This window comes from Ahaetulla prasina, chromosome 7 (genome assembly GCF_028640845.1).
Source record: "Ahaetulla prasina isolate Xishuangbanna chromosome 7, ASM2864084v1, whole genome shotgun sequence".
NCBI lineage: Eukaryota > Metazoa > Chordata > Lepidosauria > Squamata > Colubridae > Ahaetulla > Ahaetulla prasina.
This window is the reverse complement of record NC_080545.1, coordinates 100,285,517-100,308,829: the sequence shown is the minus strand read 5'-3', so window position 1 is coordinate 100,308,829 and position 23,313 is coordinate 100,285,517. Positions and strand designations below refer to the sequence as shown.

The following is a 23,313-nucleotide window of genomic DNA, read 5'->3' as shown; positions in this document are numbered from 1 at the left end:
GGATACTACAACCGTCGTAACTATGAGTCAGTTGCCAAGCGTCCTAATTTTGATCCCGTGACAGTGGAGATGCTGCAACCGTCGTAAGTGTGAAAAATGGATATAAGTCACTTTTTTCAGGGCTGTTGTAACTTTGAACGGTCCCTAAATGATTGTAGATCGAGGACTATCAATGCAATCGATGGTGGGAGAATCAGGTTTTATTGAGATCTTGGGGAGGATATTTATTATTAGATTTTTTTAAAAAAATCTTTCTATTTTTATCTATTTCAAGTCTGCCTTCCCAACCTGATTAGAACCAATGAACTGGAAGGGACCTTGGAGGTCTTCTAGTCCAGCTCCTTCTTCAAGCAGGAGGCCCTGTACCATTTTAGACAAATGGCTGTCCAATCTCTTCTTAAAAACATAGAATAGAATTTTTTTTTAATTGGCCAAGTGGGACTGGACACACAAGGAATTTGTCTTGGTGCATATGCTCTCAGTGTACATAAAAGAAAAGATACGTTCATCAAGGTACAACATTTACAACACAATTGATGATCAATATATCAATATAAATCATAAGGATTGCCAGCAACAAGTTATAGTCATACAGTCATAAGTGGAAAGAGATTGGTGATGGGAACTATGAAACGATTAATAGTAGTGCAGATTCAGTAAATAGTCTGACAGTGTTGAGGGAATTATTTGTTTAGCAGAGTGATGGCCTTCGGGAAAAAACCGTTCTTGTGTCTAGTTGTTCTGTTGTGCAGTGCTCTATAGCGTCGTTTTGAGGGTAGGAGTTGAAACAGTTTATGTCCAGGATGCGAGGGATCTGCAAATATTTTCACGGCTCTCTTCTTGATTCGTGCAGTATACAGGTCCTCAATGGAAGGCAGGTTGGTAGCAATTATTTTTTCTGCAGTTCTAAATATCCTCTGAAGTCTGTGTTTTTCTTGTTGGGTTGCAGAACCGAACCAGACAGTTATAGAGGTGCAAATGACAGACTCAATAATTCCTCTGTGTACATAAAAGAAAAGATACATTCATCCAGTGATGGAGCGCCCACGATTTCTGGTGGCAGGCTGTTCCACTGGTTAATTGTCCTGACTGTTAGGATGTTTCTCCTTAATTCCAGGTCGCTTCTCTCCTTGATGAGTTTCCACCCATTGCTTCTTGTCCAGCCTTCAGGGGCTTTGGAGAATAAGTTGACCCCCCCCCCACTCTTCTTTGGGGCAGCCCCCTAAATATTGGAAGACTTGGGTGGTGTGAACCTGTTGCCTTTCCACGGTGGTGATTGCAATTCCCATCATCCCCAGCCACTGGCTGCGGAAGACAGGACAGGGCAAGGTTTTAAAAATCTGGAATGCAACACGTTGCCCGATAATTTCACGCCTGCGGTCGATTGGCCACCGAGCCTATTGCAAATTGCCTACAATTGAACTACAGTTCCCAGCAGCACTTGCGAAGAGGTCGCGCGGGACAAGTTGTTCTGGCTTCGATTGCTTCTGCCTGACGCAAGGCCGCCGGAAGCGAAGGGTCGGATCGGCCATCCGCCGTCTCCTGCCGGTCACGTGGTGCCGCCGGGCGGCCGATGCGACCGACGGCTCTCTATGGTCATCCGGCCCCCCCTCCCCTTCGCAGCCTCGCAACAAGCGCGCCTCCTATTCGCTGGCGCGGAGTTAGGGCGACGCTGATTGGCCCGCGAGGGGAAACGCCGCTTGTCGCGGTGCCTTGAGGCGGCTGAGGGGGGCTCCGCCGGTCGGCCGTTGAGGGGACGAGGGGCGAGGCCAAGCCCGGGCCGGCGGGGAGCATGTCTGCGGCCGACGGAGAAGGCTGGGATGGCAACGGGCAGCGCGGAGGTGGCAGCGGCGACGGGCCGGCCGCTCAGGACCCGTCCGGGGGGCTCCTCAACCGCTTCGTCCGTCTCCCGCCCGGCCCCGGACGCGTCGGTGAGTGGGAGGGAGGCCTTGGCCGGGAAAGGGACTTTTCGGGCTCCCTTGGCTTCCTAGGCCTCGTACAACACCCCTGCGAGGTAGGCCGGGCTGGGCGTGACCGGCCTAGAGTCCATTCCCCTCACCCGCCCTTCCCGGCCCTCCTTCGGCCTCCAGCTTCCAGCGGAGCCCCGTGAAGGCTGCTCCCGCCTCCTTGGGGAGGAAAAAGTGGGCGGGGAGTGGAGCTTCCTTGCCCCAGGGCACTTTATCTGGGAAGGCCGCCCCCTTGAGGCGGTGAAGGGGGAGCGGCTTTAAAGGCTTGGGGCAGAGTTGGGACTGCAGGCCCTGGCGGGTGAGATGGTTCTCGGGAAGTGGGGGAACCCTCGGTCCTTTTTAGGGTTAGGGTAGGGACTGGATGGGGGACCACCAGGCAATCCCGAGGGGAGGAGATCCTTGGGAGTCTCTGAGCTTTATTTATTTTTATTTATTTATTTATTTATTTTGTCACAACAGTATATATAAGCATAAGCATGAAAGTAACTATATAATATATATAAGCATAAGCATGAAAGTAACTATATAATATATATAAGCATAAGCATGAAAGTAACTATATAATATATATAAGCATAAGCATGAAAGTAACTATATAATATATATAAGCATAAGCATGAAAGTAACTATATAATATATAAGCATATATATATAAGCATAAGCATGCAATAACTATATTAATTGGATATAATGAAAGGAAACAATAGGACAGGAACGGTAGGCGCGTTTGTGCTCTTATGCACGCCCCTTACGGACCTCTTAGGAATGGGGTGAGGTCAATAGTAAGACAGTTTTTGGTTGAAGCTTTGGGGATTTTGAGAAGAGATCACAGAGTCAGGCAGTGTGTTCCAAGCATTAACAACTGTTACTGAAGTCATATTTTCTGCAATCAAGATTGGAGCGGTTCACATTACGTTTAAATCTCTTGTTTGCTCTTGTATTGTTGCGATTGTAGCTGAAGTAGTCTTTAACAGGAAGGACATTGCAATAGATGATTCTATGAGTTAAACACAGGTCCTGTCGAAGGCGGCGGAGTTCTAAGTTTTCTAATCCCAGGATTTCAAGTCTGGTGGCATAAGGTATTTTGTTGTGATCAGAGGAGTGGAGAACGCTTCTTGTAAAATATTTCTGGACACGTTCAAGCTTGCGGGGGGGGGGGGGCTTTGCAGGCGTTTCGTGACCCAACTAGGGAACATCATCAGTGCTAGTAAGGAGGGTGGCTTGTTGAATGGACGGAGAGAATAAAAGGGGGAGTAGGGGAGGGCTGTGGGGGATCTTTGATGCTCTCTGAGCTTAGTTGTGGGGGGTTTTTTTTGCAGATGTTTCATGACCCAACTAGGTGACATCATCAGTGCTAGAAAGAGAGAGGAGGAGGAGGAAGAAAAGGACTATGGGGTCCCTGGTGCCTCTCTCAGCTGGGTGGTTTTCTTGCAGATGTTTGATGACCCAACTAAGTAACATCATAAGTGGGGAAGGGAGTTGGGTTTGCAGAGGAGGAGGAGGAGGAGGATGGGGTCTTTCCAGTCCTGTGAAGTTGTTTTTTTTTCTTGCAGATGTTTCTTGACCCAGCTAGGTAGCATCATCAGTGCTAGGAGTGAGTGAGGTTGGCTCTCTGTTTATACCTCAATCAAGGATCTACCAATGCAGACAGACAAACAGTAAGCAATCAAGGAACTTCCTGATCAAGGAACAGAAACAGAAAGTAACACACACACACACACACACACACACACACACACACACACACACACACTTCTAATACTGATGAGGTAACCTCCATGGGTCATGAAATGTCTGCAGAAACACAACCAAGCTCAGAGGGCACCAAGGATTTCACAGTTTTTCTCCCCCACTCCAGAAACCGGACTGAGAACTGATGCTGTTACTTAGTTGGGTTATTAAACTTCAAGAAAATGACCAAGCTCAGAGCGTTCCAAGCACCCCACAGTCCTCCTCCTCCTGAATCCCACTCCCATCTAGCACTGATGATGTTCCCTAGCTGGGTCATGAAATGTCTGCAAAAGAAAGCAACCCAACTCAGAGAGCACCAAGGACCCCTCAGTCCTTCTTTCTTTCCCTTCCTCCTCCTCCCCCCCCCAAACAACTTCCACTCCCTAGTAATATGTCACCTAGTTGAGTCATGAAACATCTGCAAGAAAACAACCAAGCTCACAAAGCACCAAGGGCTCCACAGTTCAACCCTGAGCTACAAACCTTCTCTTCTAAATAATCCTAGAGCGTAGGTAAAGATAGATCTTGAAAGCAGGCCTAAAAGAAGGCAACGAAGCCTCACTTCTCTATTGATAGCAGAGAAACCGTGTGGAGTTTCCTGGCAGTCATAGAGGGCTGACCTCAACTTGAAGAAGATTGTGGGTTTTTTTTGGCATCTTCCGGGATTTACTAACCATGTGAAAGGACTGTCCTAGGAAGTCACGCTGTTCTTTTGCAGCTGTTTTGGTTGGTTATAAGGAATTTGGAAAATGGCCACAGGAAGTTTCCCAGCGTTCCAGTTTACTCAGGAAGCTTGTACTGGGACACAATGGGCAACTCAGTTGTTTGGTGTGGCTGTCAGGTTGAAGGAGATGAAGAGAAATTTTTGGAGATTTGGCTAGACCTTCAGTTACATTTTTGTCAAAGACATTGGGTTTTGTCAACTGCACTTTACCGTTATGAAGCTAATTTAAGAATAACTTACGATATTGTTTTATATCCCGCCTTTATTATATTCTGCTAAACAACTCAAGGTGGCAAACATATCTCAGATTCCTCCCTCCCCCTATTTTCTCCAATACAACAACCCTGGGAGGTGGGTTAGGCTGAGAGAGAAGGACTAGCCCAAAGTCACCCAGCTGGCTACGATTCTCTTCCAAAACAAATTGTGTTTTGCACTTGTTCAAACCCAGGTAATGGGGCTGCCCTTAACAGAAGCGGTTTCCCCATTTGGTACCTTTTTGGTTGCCCATTGTGTAGATTGTGTAGTGAAATGTACAGGAGCCTGAATTTCAGCCGTACTGCAGGAAAGCTTTGATTCTCCGGCAAGGCGCTGTATTGCAAAGAAGTTCTTTTTTTGTGCACTTTTGGGTGGTTGAAGCAGTGCGCACAACTCTAAATAAACCTTAAGTAGTACAAGGCTCAGCTCTGTGGTTGCTACGAGGAGAACTTTTTGCTACTTCCTCAAAGACCTTCCAAGGTCGAATGCTGTATTCCTGGCCCCTCCTCTTGTTCTCCTTGCTATCCCAGCTAGATATCAGTTAAAATTTCCCAGAGATGCTTTCTGATGCAGCATTACATATGTTATTGATTGATTAACATCCTGGCGTTTATTATTATTTTTATAATCAGGCAGCAAACATACGTAATACTGCTTCTTCCTCCTCCTATTTTCCCCATAGCAACAGCCATCTGAGAGAGAATGACTGGCCCAGAGTCACCCATCTGGGCTTTATGTCTTAAGACAAGACTAGAACTGGTGATTGGTCCAAAGTCACCCAGCTGGCTTACATGCCTAAAGGAGGACTAGAACTCACCGTCTCCTGGTTCCTAGGCCAGCACTTTAACCACTACACTAAACTGGCTGTTGCATGTACTTCGTTGGAGGATGCTGAGATTTTATCCGTTGTGACATTTGCCCCACAACTTTAGCGCTCCATTTCCTGCAGCGCCCAGTTTTGCCCCAGTGATTTTGTGTCTTCTCCGAATGACAAAAAGGTCTTTATTCTGCTTTAGGCCACCGAGTGCCACCGGCCAGAAGCGGCCACCGCTGTGTGGCAGACAATGCCAACCTGTATGTGTTTGGAGGGTACAATCCTGACTACGATGAATCTGGAGGGCCGGAGAATGAAGATTACCCGCTGTTCCGGGAACTCTGGCGATACAACTTTGCTACTGGCACCTGGCATCAGATGGGCACCGAGGGCTACATGCCTCGCGAGTTGGCATCCATGTCCCGTAAGTGCGAGCGGATGAATTGCTGTTGAATAGCTCAAAATTGATCTCAAAATTGTTTTAAAAGGTTAAGAATAAAACCAAACACAATGGGAAAACACAATACAATTATTTAAAAAGGTTTAGAAAGGAAACACAAGCATGAAATAAGCCAGGTATTCTTGCTTGTTTCATTCTTGCGTTTCTTTTCTTACCCTTTTTAAATAATTACGTTGTGTTTTCCCATGTTGTGCAACCTGGTGACGGCTGGTGCCTAAATTAAATAAGTTAAACATAACACCCAGCGTGTTTCACTATGCAAAAACTGTATTCGAATAAGATTGAGAATGAAACTCTTACGTTAGGCTTCTTGTTGCAACTCCTCTATGCATGATTATGGGTAGTCCTTGACTTACAACGGTTTGTTTAGTGACCGTTCAAAGTTAAAACGCCACTGAAAAAAGTGACTTATGACCGTTTTTCACATTTATGACCATTGTAGCATCCTCAGGGTCACGTGATCAAAATTCAGGCGCTTTTGCGACCTTCTGACAAGCAAAGTCAATGGGGAAGCCAGATTCCCTTAACAGCCATGTTATTAACAAACTGCAGCGATTCACTTAAAAACTGTGGCAAGAAGGGTCGTAAAGTGGGGCAAAACTCACTTTGCGTCAGTTTCGCTTAGGAACGGGAATGTTTGGCCCAGTTGTGGCTGTAAGCCGGGGACTAAACCTGCCTTTTGGAACTTAGCGTATTTGCAGTTGGATCATTTTCCTTCTTGCTTCTCTTGTTCACCGAGCCCCGTTCTGTGTCGTCTTTTCCGCAGTTGTGCTGCATGGCAATAACCTCTTGGTCTTTGGCGGCACCGGGATCCCCTTTGGGGAGAGCAACGGCAACGACGTTCATGTCTGCAACGTGAGGTACAAGCGGTGGGCCCTCTTCAATTGCCGAGGGAAGAAGCCGAACCGCATCTACGGACAGGTAAAAGGCAGCCACGGCCTCGCTTAAAAAACCCCGCTGAACGTTCCTTTTATTGGTTAAATTCATATGACTATCCGGAGAGTCTCTGGGCAGCTTTACGATAAAATCATAAATAGTAACATTAACAAAGTTAGATTAAAAAATTGTACAGGTAATCCTCGACTTGCGGCCACAATTGAGTCTAACGTTTTTCTATCAATCAATCAGAAGAGAGCTGGAAGGGACCTTGAGGTCTTCTAGTCCAGGGGTCACCAACATTTCGGACCTCAGGGACCACTAAATTCATAATTTTAAATCCCACGGACCATTAATATGATCTTCCTAATGGCTGGGTGGGCATGGCTAGGTGGTCATGTGACTGGGTGGGCGTGGTCAATTCAATATCACTCACTTCGAGGGGCACCTCGCTGGCCTCTACTTGCCCCTCCCCTGCCAGCCACTCCTCACCCTGGCTCCTTAGGGTCCCAACAGGAAGCAGTTGCTGGAGCTAAGCAGCCACCACAAGAAAGAGTTGGCAAAACAGCTGGCTCAGTTCAAATTGGATCTGACCAAGAAGGAGGCTCAGCAGAAGCACCTCACTGAGGACTGGGAGCATAGGCTTTCCAAGCAGAGGGAAGACCTGTGGGAGTGCAAGGCCAGGTGCCTGGAGGCTCAGTGGGCTGAGATGGTCAGTCAGTTCCAGGCCATGATGGAGTCCCACTGGAACAAGACCTTCCAGCTCTTCGCCACCAGCAGCACTTCCCTCCAGCCTTCACCCAAAGCCCCACACCAGGAGGCTGAAGCAGACTCCAAGTTGGAATTTCTTGCCCCCTCTGACCCTCACAAAAAGACCCCCAAGGGGGGAGACCCTCTGCAGCAACACAAACGTTCATTGCACGTATCCGTCCCAGGGGCCGTAGTTTGAGGACCCCTGATTTAGTGCAATATAAAAAATGCAAATAATTTTTCTGCGGACCACCAAAATTTTCAGTTAGTGTCTGCTGTTCTAGTCCAATTCCCTGCTCAAGGAGGAGGGCCCACACAATTTGAGAAGTGGCTGTCCAGTCTCTTCTTTCAAACCTCCAGTGATGGAGAACCCACAACTTCTGTTCCCCTGGTTAATTATCCTCCCTTTCAGGAAGTTTTGCCTTAATTCTGGGTTGCTTCTCTCCTTGATTAGTTTTCATCCGTTGTTTCTTGTCCTGCCTTCGGATGCTTTGGAGAATAGCCTGACCTCCTCTTCCAGTACTTGGGCAGCCCCTCAAGTACTGGAAGACTGCTACATATCACGTCCCCCCTAGACCTTCTTTTCTCTAGACTGGCCAAACCCAAATCCTCCAACCCTTCTTCATATGTTTTAGTCCCCAGGCCTTTAATCATCTTAGTTGCTCTTCTTTGCACTTTTTACAAAGTCTCCACATCTTGTTTGTAATTTGACCAAAACTGGACGCAGCATTCCAGGTGTGGCGTTACTAGGGCTTTATAAACTGGTACTAATACCTCACATGATTTTGATTCTATGACTCTGTTTATATAACCAAGGATCGTCTTGGCTTTTTTGGCTGCTGCCGTAGATGGCCGACTCCCGTTTAAGTGACCATCCGCCAGGTCTCCCGAGGTCCCTCCCATAGTTAACTGTCTTTGAGCCAGGTTTCCCCTGATGTAGCTTACATAAAATGCAACATATTTTCACACGACCTTTTCTTTTCTCCCTGTCAGGCTATGGCCATCATTAACGGGTCCTTGTATGTATTTGGAGGAACGACTGGCTATATCTACAGCACAGACTTGCATAAACTGGACCTCAACACCCGGGAATGGACGCAGCTCAAGCCAAATAGCCTCCACTGTGATATGCCAGAGGAAAGGTCAGCGGGGCCAAAATCCATGGTCTGGGGGCTCCTTTATGCTCAGAATGTCCCCTGGGAGATGCAACATGGTGACTCTTCCTTTTAAAAAAAAACCCTCATTGTTCACTGCTGAAACGATGTTCTCCATTTATCCATTTCATTTATGACGTTTTTACTTCTGCAATCTCACTATCGGGGGACCGTATGTGACTTACAATGCCATAAAAACAAGGATGTTGTTATTCAGTTGCAAAGTGAGAGCGGGGATGTTGCGGTGTTAAGAACGCAGTAGAGGTAGTCCTAGGCTTACGACCACGACGGAGCCCCAAATTTCTGTTGCTAAAAGTGAAACATTTGCTAAGTGGATTCGGCCCCGTTTTACGACCGTTCTTGTCACAGTTCTAAAGTGAATCACTGCGGTTGTTCAGTTAGTAATACGGTTGTTAAGTGATTCTGGCTTCCCCATGGACTTTGCTTGTGTTACGGTCATAAGTTTCTTTTATCAGGGCCGTTGCAACAGTCACTAAACAAACTGTTGTAAGTCGAGGAGTACCTGTAGTACAGGCTGACTCTGCTCATTGCCAGGAGTTCGATCCTGATCAGCTCAAGAGTGACTCAGCCTTCCGTCCTTAAAACGAGGGCCCAGATTGTTGGGGGCAAGAAGCTGACTCCGTAAACGGCTTAGAGAGGGCTGTAAAACACTGTGAAGCGGTACATAAGTCTAAGGGCTATTGCTAAATTGTGTCTGATTCTTCGCATGGATCCCACGGATCACGGCACACCAGGCCCCTCGTCCTCCACTATCTCCTGGAGTTTTCCCAAATTCATGTTCCTTGCTTCTTACCCGACTGCTATCCCTTTCTCTTTCTGCTTTCCATCTTTCCCAAAATCGGGATCTTCTCTTAAGGAGGCCTCTCCTCTCATTTGGTGAGCTTCAGTTTCAGTATCTGCCCTTCCGAAGAACAGTCAGGGTTGATTCCTTTTAGGACCGACTGATTTGATCAATATGGATCTATTTGATGAGGGGTCCTTATAGTGCTCTCTGAGCTCTCAAAGAGGGCGCCAAGGACCTCTCAGGTGAGACCTGGCCAGCACTTAAACCTCCAAATAGAAATGATCCTTGGCTCCATTGGGTGAGAAAGGTATAATTTTATTAGAAATCAAGTGTCCTGGAGTAACTTAAGCGTCGCATGCCAAAATCCCTAAACTCAATTTTTCCTTCCCGTAACTGCCTCCAGTCCCTGACACCCTCTCACAGTGGCCAATCAGGTTCAAGCAAGACGTTTTCATAACGGACCCTTCAACCGCTTTCCTCTCCCAGCCGGCTGACCTTGAGGCAGGCTCTCGGGGAGATGCAACAGTTACTTTCGCTTTCCCCTCTTCCCATACACCTTCCCCAGAGTTCAAGGCAGACTGTCGCCGAATGGCATCCAAACACAAGCGAGCGTTAAGGTAACTGCTGACACCTCCTGCCAACCCTGAGCTACATACGTTCTCTTTTATTAGATCTATTTAATATTATAAAATGTTAAATATTAAATTTTAAATATGACCTCCGGCCCTGTCCTTTCAGGTACAGGCACGAAATTGCGCACGACGGGCAGAGAATTTACATCTTGGGAGGCGGGACCTCTTGGACGGCCTACTCCTTGGACAAGGTGATCTCTTCAAAGCCCTTTTATTGATATCTATTTATTTATTTATTTATTTGGGTTTCTGTAGCCTCCTCCGAAACCCCCGCCACCATCATAAATATGAGTCAGCTGCCAAGGATCCGAATTTTGATTGCCTGACTACGGGGACGATGCCTAGGCAGGTCTCATGTTAAGTTTGAGATTTCAACTCCCAGAATTTCCCAGCCAGCTTTGCTGGCTGGGGATTCTGGGAGTTGAAGTCCTCCAGGCTTAACATTGCCAAGGTTGGAGACCCCTGCCCTAAGTTAACGTTTTTCCAGTACCATTGTAACTTCGAACCGTCAGTAAACGAACGGTCGTGAGTCATGGATATTCGTAAGAGGGTTCGTGTAATCCGAAAGAGGGTTAACGGAAAAAGACACAAACTTGGTGGTTGAGACAAAACAGGTGTCAAAGCACCTGGGACACTTTTCTTTGACTGCAGGTTGCTGAGCAGCCCAAGCAAACGACAGCCAACGGCTCGAAAGCCATCAACACAATACCCCAAGCGACATCTTAAAAAGCCGTATGGAACAGGCGCTATATAAACACACAACAACACACACACTCGGCTAGACAGAAGTTCCCTGGAGATGGCCCCCGGCAGGAGTCCGGAAACTCGCAAGACAAAACCTCTGGTCCCAGTGACTGACCCAGATTGGGGTCTGTGACAATTCGCCACAGCCAACTCGCTGCAGGACAAGAGTTACACGAACATCAAAGAAAGGGTGGCATAGAATCATTAAAAGAAAGGATGAGAAAGGAGGGAGAGAATGAAATGCGAAGGGCAAAAATTAAAGTAATGTTTTACTAGTTTTAAATAAGTTTGTTGTTTAATGACCCCGTAATCCCTTGCATTGGGCTGGAGTCTGTTCAACTGAATGGAGCTGAGTGTTTACTGGCCGGATGCCCTTCCTGTCGCCAGTGCGGAGTTTTGTTCAGCAGATAAATTCTCAAACTGCCCAGAGAGAAATAGCTGCCTCTATCTAGGATCGAACTCACAGTTGATTGTGAGGTGAGAGCTCCATCTCTAGGCCACCGCACCACTCACATTTTAAACAATTAAGTGGAATTGTTAAAGTTGTCCAGGGTGAATTGGCCGCGACAAGTTGGCTGTGGCCAGTTTATTTATTTATTTATTTATTTATTTATTTATTTATTTAGTCACAACAGTATATATAAGCATAAGCATGAAATAACTATACAATATATAAGCATATATATAAGCATAAGTATGTAATAACTATATTAATTGGATATAATAAAAGGAAACAATAGGACAGGAACGGTAGGCACGCTTGTGCTCTTATGCATGCCCCTTACGGACCTTTTAGGAATGGGGTGAGGTCAATAGTAGAGAGTTTTTGGTTAAAGCTTTGGGGATTTGGGGAAGAGACCACAGAGTCAGGTAGTGAGTTCCAAGTGTTAATAACTCTGTTACAGAAGTCATATTTTCTGCAATCAAGATTGGAGCGGTTAACATTAAGCTTAAATCTATTGTGTGCTCGTGTATTGTTGCAATTGAAGCTGAAGTAGTCTTCGACAGGAAGGACAACAGTTATCCCATTCTGCCCAGATTGGCTCCTGCAACCTTTGACATCTGTCAGAGAAGAGGCAGTTTGTCCTGAGGGAGTGCTGAGCCTTCACCATGGCCTTCTTTGCTTTTTTTAAAAAAATGGTAACTGAATTGTATATCCCTCTTGCTTAAGATTCACGCCTACAATCTGGAAACCAACACTTGGGAGGAAATTGCCACGAAGCCCCATAAGAAGAAAGGTAGGTAGGGGGCCTTGCGATTTGCGTTTGTTGGCAGGGATGGAAGGGGCCCCTCCGAAGCCCAAAGGAGGAGGAGGAGCGAGTGTTTTAATGACTTGGAAATCGTGCCGCAGAGACATCGTTCACAACCATCCGAGTCTTCTAATTTTTGTTTTCAAAAATCTTCATTTACTTGTGTCACCATGGGGTCCTGGGTGCTCCCTGAGCTCGATCGGTTTCCTTGCAGACGTTACATGATCCAATTAGGACACGTCATCAGTGCTAGAAGGGAGTGAGGTTTGCTTTCTATACATAAACGGAGAGCAAACACCATTCCTAGCACTGAAGATGTTACCTAGTTGGGTCATGAAATGTCTTCAAGGAAACCAACCAAGCTCAGAGAGCACCAAGGACTCCACAGACCTGCTCCTCCTCCTTTTTGCAAACCTTACTTCCTTCTACCGCTGATGATATTACCTAGTTGGGTCATGAGACATCTGCAAGAAAACCACCAAGGTATTGTAGTCCATCAGCAGCCGCCGGAGCTAGCAGTGCAGTTGGACAGGAGGAGGCAGGGGAGGACAATGGGCCAGTCCTGAAGTCAGGGGAAGGCCCAGATGAGGGCTTTGCGTCGGAGGCAGAGATGGGGCCAGGGCCATCTGGGAGTGATGCACAGACTCCAGAGCATCTAGAGCCGGACAGCACAGAGGCAGAGGAGCCTGTTCCTAGTGCACGCATGCAAAGAGCTGCCAGAAGTCAAGAGCAGCTGAAGTAAAAGGGACGACTTGGGAGTAAGGCCAGGAGATGATTGGCCCCTCCCATAAGGCTTAAAAGAGCAGCAATGGCTCTTGGGCTCTTTGTAGGAAAGCAATGTTGCTACATTGATTTCTGGTTGGCGTCTCTTGTTTGTTTCTGAACTTCGTGGGGTTAGCAGGGTGCCAAAGAGGACAAAGGTTTGTGATAAGGATGAAGGACTTTTTCTGAAGGACTTGTTTTGGACTTAATTTGGACTAAGCTGAGAATGAAGTAATTCTCAGCTGTTCTAATAATTTAGGACTGATTGTGTCTGGTAATAACTACTTGGGCCTTAGGTCACAACACAAGCTCAGAGAGCACCAAGGACGCCTCAGTTCAACTCTGAGGCCATAAATATTTGAAGAAATATCTCTTCTATTGGTGCAACCATCAGAAATTGAAACTGAACTCATGAATTTATTTATCTTATTTGTGAAAATGACTTATACAAAATAGCTGGATCTACAACAAACTTTTGGGCTTATCATTCTCTATTGTGCTATAAGATACTTTATTTAAAAAAATAATGTTTTATAACGTTATAAAATGTTTTATAAAATACTTTATTAAGAATGTAGATTTAGCCTCTTGGTGAAAATTTGACATGTCAAATTTTTCCCCCAATTATTCAGAATTTAAAGTGAATTATTCCAGTTTCTTTTTTCTCTAATAAATTTGATACTTAAATTCTTATCCCTCTGTCCAAAATAATATCCATATTTCAAGCTCATGTCGGTGCTCTGTATCCCAATTTTTACTCTCTTGCTGGCTGGGGAATTCTGGGAGTTGAAGTCCACAAGTCTTAAAGTTAAATCAAAGAAGCATCTTATGGACCAAATAACTCACATTCAGGCTTCTGATCCGCAGATTACCCTGCAGCCCGAAGATGTCATAGCTGCGTACAGATAAAAAATGGTAAGAAATAGCTTCATTCTGGAACATTTGCAACAACAGAATTTCCTGTTCGGGGATGGGTGGAATTCTGAAAGGTTTACACTGGGTATTTTTATTATTATTTATTTATCTTGCCTTTATTATATATTTTTACAAATAACTCAAGGCGGCAAACATATTTAATCCTCATCCTTCCTCCTCTTTTCCCCACAAAAACAACCCTGTGAGGTGGGTTGTGCTGAAAGAGAGGGACTGGGCCAAAGTTACCCAGCCAATTTGGTGCCTGAGTTGGGACTAGAACTCACTGTCTCCCGGTGATTGGCCCAAAGTCACCCAGCCGGCTTTCATGCCTAAGGCAGACTAGAACTCATCATCATCATCATGGCCCAGAGTCACCTAGCCATCTTTCATGCCTTAGGCAGACTAGAACTCCCAGTCTCCTGGTGATTGGTCCACAGCCACACACCCTAAGGCTTTCACGCCTAAGGGAGGACTAAAATGCATGCTGAGCAGGGAATTTAACTCAAAAGCATTGGGGAAACGTTGGGAAATGACTGATGAAAGAAACCCTTCAGAAAACTCATTTCTCATTCCATAATTCATATATATTGACGAGGGGGGAAAAAAAATCCTTCCGTCTTCTCTCAGATGTCTTTGTCTGCGGCGGATACAACGGAGAGGTGATTTTAGGCGACATCTGGAAACTCAGCCTGCAGACGTTTCAGTGGGTGAAGCTCCCTGCGGTGATGCCCGAACCCGTTTATTTCCACTGTGCTGCTGTGACTCCGGTAAGAGGTTGCCTCCCCCCCCACTCACCCCCACCTGGTGACCGCAATCCAGCTGACCCCTTGATGTGCTCCCTCTCACCCAGGGGTTTCCAGCCCCACTGGCCTTCAGGGGCCTTTGGGAAAACTATCCAAGCGAGAGCTGATCTTATCTCTGCAGGGCCACCACAGGGAAGGCCCTTCTTCTCGATCCCAGCAGATGGGCCTCCTTAAGAGAGGGGACCCGTAACGCCCCCTGCCTCCCCACTCTGGTGGGCCAGGTAGATGTAATGTCAACCCTTCAGATAACCATGGAGGGCGAATGGGACATCCAGGAACCTTTCGGTTTGGACCCCGAGCCTGTTCCTTTACAGCCTGTATGTAGACCGGTGCTTTTCAACCTTGGCAACTTCGAAGGCCCAGAATTCATGGCTGGCTGGGGAATTCTAGGAGTTGAAGTTCACACATCTTAAAACAGGGTCTCCAACCTTAGTAACTTTTAAGGTTTGTGGACTCTGGGAGTTGAAATCCACAAGCCTTAAAGTTACTAAGGTTGGAGATCCGTCTTAAAAAGTGCCTCCATTTCTGGGCAGCTAATAAAACTGCAGAATGCCAAATACCTATCTCCCTCCCTCCCCCCCCCTCTCTCTAGATGGTAAGAGTTGTAGACATATATAAACATATATAGATATATTTACTTATTTGGCATTCTGCAGTTTTATTATACATACATATTATCTATATATTATGGTTTTATATAGATATACACACATGTACACACAAACAATATATATATTGCGAACTATCCTAAAAATACAAGTTCCAGGTGTAGCTATAAAAGAAGAGACAAACATCGCGATCTCCAGAACTTACAGATAGATAGAAAAATGGATGGATGGATGGATAGATATAGATATAAATATAGATAGATATAGATATAAAACCATAAAATTAATCAACAGCCAAAATCGTTCCAAAGAGTTACTTATTTTTCAGATTTTCCAAAGTTTGAATCCTGCAATTCCGGAAATAGCTCTTCCCCCAAAGATAGCTTGAAGTCATTCCTCCCACAGCCAGTGTCGGTGGGGCAGGAGCCTTTGTAGCCCACCCTCTTCCCCCATTTCTTTAACATTAACAGAAGGATAGAATCAAGATCACATGAAGTGTTAATACCACTTTATAATGCCTTGGTGAGGCCACACTTGGAATATTGCCTTCAGTTTTGGTCGCCACGATGTAAAAAAGATGCTGAGACTCTAGAAAGAGTGCAGAGAAGACAACAAAGATGATTAGGGGACTGGAGGCTAAAACATATGAAGAACGGTTGCAGGAACTGGGTATGTCTAGTTTAATGAAAAGAAGGACTAGGGGAGAGACATGGTAGCAGTGTTCCAATATTTGAGGGGCTGCCACAAAGAAGAGGGAGTCAAGCTATTCTCCAAAGCACCTGAGGGTAGAACAAGAAGCAATGGGTGGAAACTAATCAAGGAAAGAAGCAACTTAGAACTAAGGAGAAATTTCCTGACAGTTAGAACAATTAATCTGTGGAACAACTGGCCACCAGAAGCTGAGAATGCTCCAACACTGGAAGTTTTTAAGAAGAGGTTGGATAACCATTTGTCTGAAGTGGTGCAGGGTTTCCTGCCTAAACGGGGGTTGGACTTGAAGACCTCCAAGGTTTCTTCCAACTCTGTTGTTCTCTATTCTCTTCTTGAGGGGCTGCCAGAAGAGGTCAGGCAAGGGGCTTAAGTTTTTCAAGACATAATTCTAAAAGTGTTTTGTTTCTTCTTCTTCCGCTGCTCCACAGGCCGGCTGCATGTACGTCCATGGAGGCGTGGTGGATATTCACCGGAACAGACGGACTGGCTCTCTCTTTAAGATGTGGCTCGTGGTGCCCAGCTTGCTGGAACTCTGTTGGGAGAAGGTGCTGGTTTTTTTCCCTCACTTGGCCAACCTCAGCCGATCGCAGCTTTTGCACCTGGGACTGACGCAGGGACTCATCGAACGTTTGAAATGAAAAACGTCCCGCAGGACGGCACGCTAATTTAAACAAATTTCTTCCCCCTCCCTCTCCCCTCTTGCCCATTCTCATTTCCTCTCTTATTTATGGTCCCGTGGAGAACGCCACGGAGGAGCAGGCCGAAAAAAAAAATCCCAGCTTCTCCAGCCTTACTCGCCAAGAACTTCGGATGCCTTTCCCGTTATATATATATATATATAATTTTTTTCTATTTTGATTTGAGAATTTATTAAACTCTGTGCTTTTTTTTTTTTAATTTATGGAGATCTATAAATACATCATGAACGAAAAAGCTGCTGTGGCTGAGATAATTTGTACAGGTAGTCCTCCACTTACAACCGTTCATTTAGTGACCGTTGGAAGTTACAGCGGCCGTGGAAAAAGCGACTTAACGTCCGTTTTTCGCACCGTTGCAGCGTCCCCGCGGTCCCGTGATCAAAATTCAGACGCTCGGCAACTGGTTCCTATTTATGACGGTTACGGTGTCCCGTTGGGGTCCCTCTTTTGCGACGTTCTGACAAGCAAAGTCCCCGGGAAAGCCACATTCACTTAACAACATGGGACTCGCTGAACGGACCATAGGCAAGAAAGCTGATTAAAATGGGGAAAACTCATGGATCGAATATCTCACTTAGCAGCAGAAATTTTGGGCTCAATTGTGGTCATAAGTTGAAGACTACCTGTACTGGATTTTTGTCACATGCTTGTAGCGGCGTAAGGCGAGGACCTGGTCACCGCCTTCCAGTTTCAGGCCTCGATTTCCCCTTCGGGAAGACATATCCTGCGTTCAACACACTACAAAACGGCCTTGGAAATTGGGGAAACCCTGCACTATTGTCATTTTGTGTGTTCCTTTTACAGTGGGTGACAAGGGATTGCCCCTTGTGACTGTGTGAAAGGGACCCCATGTTCTGTCCCAACCACAACTAAGCAGACACGCGAGCTGACTATATCTGCCAGCAATTTACTCTGACGACAGATATCAGTTCTGACAACGAACCTGCGGTGGCCTGCCAAGTTCTCTTATCTCCTCAGACCAGCGTAACTGCAGTTCAGAAATAAACAGAAGCCAAAGTCTTAGTCTCAAAATATTGTAGCCAAAGTTTCCAAGAGTCAGTTTTTGTCCGTCACAAGAAGCTATAGAGCAGCTCCTCCTGCTTTTATACCCTGTGGGGTGTGGCTCCGTGACTCAGCACTCTCTAGGCCTGCCCCATCCCTTATTTTGTTGTTCCCGCCTCTCCTTTCTGCGATGCCTGGGATCTAACCAGGACTGATTGTCAGCAGCTGGGTCTTGAGGCGTTGCCTGGGAGGGGGAAGGTGCGGGAGAAAGAGGCCTCATCATCTCCTCCACCTGGCCTGCCTCTAGGACCTGGAGCGGAGCCAGAGAGGAAGGTCCTCCAGAGGGAAGAAGCCCTGTCGGCTCTTCCCCCTCACTCTGCGTCACTCTCTGCCAGGAGGCCCGGCTCAACACCCTCCGTTGTCCTTTTGCTACAAAGATCCTTGCTAAGTTGCCATTCCTATCGACCTCCCCCACTACAAAAATGACTGAAATATAAAATATAGAATATATCTCAAAAAATAAGATACAGGTAGACCTCGACTTACAACAGTTCCGTTTAGTGCAGGGGGCTCCAATCTTGGTCACTTTAAGACTTGTGGACTTCAACTCCCAGAGTTCCTCAGCCAGCAAATTCCTCAGAATTCCCAGAATTCCTCAGCCAGCAAAGCAAAGCTGGCTGAGGAATTCTGGGAGTTGAAGTCCACAAGTCTTAAAGTGACCAAGGCTGGAGACCCCTGGTTTAGTGACAACTCAAAGTGACGACACTGAAAAAGGGGACTTAGGATCGTTATTCACGCTTACAGCCATTGCAACAATCCCCACGGTGACGCGATCAAAATTCAGATGACGGGCAACGGACTCGCATTTATGACGGGTCGCGGCATCTGCAGGGTCACGCCATTCCCTTTTGCGAAAGTCCACGGAAAGCCCGATTCACTTAACAACTGTGTGAATAACTTTAACCACCGCAGCGAGTCACTTAACAGCTGTGGCAAGAAAACTCGTAAAAATGGGGCAAAGCCCACTTAACTCTGCCTCGCTCAGCAACAAATTTTGGCCTCGCTGGTGGTTGTAATTCGAGGACTACCTGTATTAAAAAGAAAAATCGTGAAGATAATGCAACTTTTCCCCCCTCCTGTTGCAGGTGTGTGTGCGTGTGTAAATGGGGGTAGGACCCCATACTCCATACTGCAGCTGCGTCGGCAATGAATTTTCTTTCTCTACCGACCAACTGGCTGCCTTTGAAGTTCTGGCTTTCGGTCCATTTTTTTTTGAAATAAAATTTTGAAATGCTGGGTGGGGGGGTTCCCAAAAAAGGCCGTGTCATAGCTGGTGTGTCTCAAATCAAAAATCCCCCCTATAGGGAGTCCTCGACTTATCACCACAATGGAGCCCAGAATTTCTGTTGCTAAGTGAGAAATTGTTACGTGAGTTGCGTTACGACTTTTCCCACCACATTGTTCAATTAGCAGCACGGTCATTAAGTGAATCTGGTTTTCCCCCTTGACAGTTTGTCAGAAGATCGCAAAAGGGGATCAGGTGACCCCGGGACATTGCGATCGTCATAAATATTATTTATTAAATTATTTATTAAATTTTTATACCACCCTTCTCTGTGTGTCTGTGGCCAAGTATCCGAATATAAATCACGTGATTTATGCTGCAATGGTCGTAAGTGTGAGAAAAGGTACTAAGTGTTCTGTCTCCTTCCCCACTTCAGACCCACGAGCTGGCCTTCAGCCAGTGGATTCACGGCTCTTATCAGTCCTGGCAGAGAAATCACAGCTGCCTGCCAAAGTTCAAACAAATGACTCATGTAGCAAGACTTTCAGCTCTTTTTGAAACGGATCAGCTAAACTTTTGCTTCCCGTGGAGTGAGAGCAATCCCAAAGCTCCATATATATCCTTCCTTTTGATGACGCCGCCTCTCTAATCTTCTGAAGCCAAGCTTGATGATTATTATCAGCTGGGTCTGAAGGCGTAGCCTGGGGAAGGGAGGAATCGGGATGACGGCCTCATTACGACCTCCGACTGGTCTGGTTCTGGCTCCTGGAGCCGAGCCAAAGGAATCGGTGCTCCCGAGGTAAGCCTTACCGGCCCTTCCCCCTCACTCTCGGAGTCACTTTCGGGCACAGGGGCCAGGTTCGGGGGCTGGAGTCACAACACTAAGTCACTTTTTCCAGTGCTGTTGTAACTTCAGTCACTAAGTGAACTTTTGTAACTCAAGCAAACCAAAGTGCAGGTAGTCCTCAACTTCCAACAGTCCTCAACTTACAACAGTTCATTTCAACTGTTCAATACGACAACAGCACTGAAAAAAATGACAACCCTTTTTCCACAGTTAACGACCGTTGCAGCCTCCCCAGGATCACGTGATCAAAATTCAGACACTTATTTACTGACTCATATTTATGACGGTTGCAGGATCCCTGGTTGGATGGGGGGGGGGTGTCACACGATCCTCTTTTACGACCTGACAAAGCAAAGTCCATGGGGAAGGTGGATTCACTTAACAAACGGGTTACTAACTTAATTCAACTGCGGTGAACCCCACTTCCCTTAACCACGGAGGCAAGGCAGGCCGTAAAATGGGACAAGACTCGTGTCTCGCTTAGCAACAAATTTTGGCCTCGCTGGTGGTCGTAATTCGAGGACTACCTGCATTGGTGCAAAAACGAAAAATGCTGGAAAAGCAAAGCGCTCCTGTGTCTTGACTGCGGTTCTGAATGTATGTTGGAAATAATTCTGTAAAATGTTATCCTAACCAGCATCAAACCGTAACTTAAGAAATGAGGTTGCTGGTTTGTGTTGTTTTAAATATGGATTTTATTGGGGTTTATTTTATATTTTGTATTGTATTTTAAATTTAGGCTATTGGAATAAGTTTTTTAAATATTGTTTTTATTGAAATGTATCGTTTTTATTTTATCTGCCTGTTCACCGCCCTGAGTCCTTCGGGAGAAGGGCGGTATACAAATTAAATTATTATTATTATTAATCTTCTGAAGCGCGGGTCAAGCCAAGCTTGATTATTATTATTATCAGCTGGGTCTGAAGGCGTAGCCTGGGGAAGGGAGGAATCAGGATGACGGCCTCATTAAGTCCTCCGACTGGTCTGGTTCTGGCTCCTGGAGCCGGGCCAAAGGAATCGGTGCTCCCGAGGTAAGCCTTACCGGCCCTTCCCCCTCACTTTCAGAGTCACTTTCGGGCATGGGGCCAGGTTCGGGGGCTGGAGTCACAACACTAAGTCACTTTTTCCTGTTGTAACTTCGGTCACTAAGTGAACTTTTGTAACTCAAGCAAACCAAAGTGCAGGTAGTCCTCAACTTCCAACAGTCCTCAACTTACAACTTACAACAGTTCATTTCAACTGTTCAATACGACAACAGCACTGAAAAAAATGACAACCCTTTTTCCACAGTTAACGACCGTTGCAGCCTCCCCAGGATCACGCGATCAAAATTCAGACACTTATTTACTGACTCATATTTATGACGGTTGCAGGATCCCTGGTTGGATGGGGGGGGGGTGTCACACGATCCTCTTTTGCGACCTGACAAAGCAAAGTCCATGGGGAAGGTGGATTCACTTAACAAACGGGTTACTAACTTAATTCAACTGCGGTGAACCCCACTTCCCTTAACCACTGAGGCAAGGCAGGCCGTAAAATGGGACAAGACTCGTGTCTCGCTTAGCAACAAATTTCGGGCTCCCTTGTGGTCGTAAGTCGAGGACTACCTGCATTGGTGCAAAAAAACGAAAAAATGCTGGAAAAAGCAAAGCGCTCCCTGTGTCTTGACTGCGGTTCTGAATGTATGTTGGAAATAATTCTGTAAAAATGTTATCCCTAACCAGCATCAAACCGTAGCTTAAGAAATGAGGTTGCTGGTTTGTGTTTTTTTTAAATATCCTCAGAAACTTTTTAATGGTTGTTAGTTCAAAGTTTTTCTTTTTTTGAGAGAGGAATCCTGCCCGTTTTTTGCAACCGGTGAAGCTGGGGGAAAAGGGACATTTCCGGCTCTCTCCTCATTTAAGGACGGTTCAGAGTTCCAGAGGTACCGAAGAAAGCAACTGGATGACGTTTTTCACACTTACGACCGTTGTAATGTCCCATGTGATCACGGGATCAAAATAATAACCCAAACCCAAACTCTCTCATGCAAACCAACCCTGTTTGGGTGGGTTAGGATTGAATGCAATGGCCAAACTCCGAAAATGGCGTGAAAAAAGCAACTTGCGACGTTTTTCACAAGACAGTTGCAATATCCCCATGGTCACGTGATAAAAATTTGGATGCTTGGCAATTGGCTCCGATTTATGATGCTTTCAGCGTCCTGGGTTCCCGTGATCCTCCTTTTGCGACTTTCTGACAAGCCAAGTCAACGAAGCCAGCTTCACATCTATGTGACTTCAACAACTCTTAAGTGATTCACTTAGCAACTGTGGCAAGAATGGTTGCAAAATGAGGCAAAATTCACTTAACAACTCCACAATCTTGGGTTCGATTGTCCTAAGTCTAAACCTACCTGTACTGACCAAATGTCCTTTCGTTTTAATCCTATTTATTTTACATACTTTTTAACATCTGCTGTAATTCTGTGACCTGTTTTATACTAATTTGACATGCTCAGTTTGATTGTGGCGTGTCTACCAGCCACTGGTGGACTTCAATTCCCAGAATTCCTCAGCCAGCCATTGGTGGACTTCAACTCCCAGAATTCCTCAGCCAGCCATTGGTGGACTTCAACTCCCAGAATTCCTCAGCCAGCCATTGGTGGGCCTTCCTCAGAATTCCTCAGCCAGCCACTGGTGGGCTTCAATTCCCAGAATTCCTCAACCAGCCATTGCTGGGCCTTCCTCAGAATTGTGGTCCACCAACAGCCTGTGGAGCTGGCAGCAGAATCTGACAGTGAGGAGGTAGGGAAGGACAATGGGCCAGTCCTGGAGTCGGGAAGGCCTGGACAAGGGCTCTGGATCGGAGGCAGAGATGGGGCCAGGGCCGTCTGGGAGCGATGCGCGGACTCGGGAGCCTCCTGAGGCTGACAGTAGTGAGGCAGAGGAACAGGAGGAACCTGTTCCTAATGCACGCATGAGAAGAGCTGCCAGAAAGCAAGAGCACCTAAAGCAAAAAGGACGACTCGGGAGTAAGGCCAGGAGATGATAGGCCCCTCCCATAAGGCTTAAAAGAGCACCAACAGCTCTTGGGCTCTTTCCAAGAAAGCAACATTGCTACAATTGTTTCTATTCAGCATCTCCTGTTTCTGAACTTTGTGGGGCTTTGGCAAGAAAGGCCTTTTGCAGAGTGCCAAAGAAGACAAAGGTTTGTGATAAGGCCGAAGGACCTTTTCTGAAGGACTTTGTTCTTGGAATTAATTTGGATTAAGCTGAGAATGAAGTAATTCCCAGCTGTTCTAATAAAATACGTTTGTTTAGGACTGATTGTGTCTGGAAATAACTACTTGGGCCTGGGTCACAACAAGAATTCCTCAGCCAGTCAGTGATGGACTTCCAACTCCCAGAATTCCTCAGCCAGCCATGCTTGCTGACGAATTCTGGGAATTGAAGTCCACCCGATGTAAAGCGGCCGAGGTTGAAAACCCCGGTCTTATTCTCCCACGACGGTTACGAAACGAAAGATACCGTCACCAACG

General features: G+C 46.2%; 1 protein-coding gene across 1 annotated transcript; it reads left to right on the top strand.

Moving 5' to 3' along the window:
- Nucleotides 1-1,552: 1,552 nt before the first annotated feature.
- KLHDC10 (kelch domain containing 10) lies at nt 1,553-19,243 on the top strand. Its single transcript, XM_058190640.1, has 9 exons — nt 1,553-1,931; nt 5,694-5,915; nt 6,718-6,872; nt 8,571-8,719; nt 10,275-10,359; nt 12,084-12,150; nt 13,792-13,839; nt 14,467-14,606; nt 16,390-19,243. Exons 1-9 carry the CDS (start codon nt 1,793-1,795, stop codon nt 16,597-16,599), a joined length of 1,215 nt encoding a protein of 404 aa, XP_058046623.1. The 5' UTR covers nt 1,553-1,792; the 3' UTR covers nt 16,600-19,243.
- Nucleotides 19,244-23,313: the final 4,070 nt, after the last annotated feature.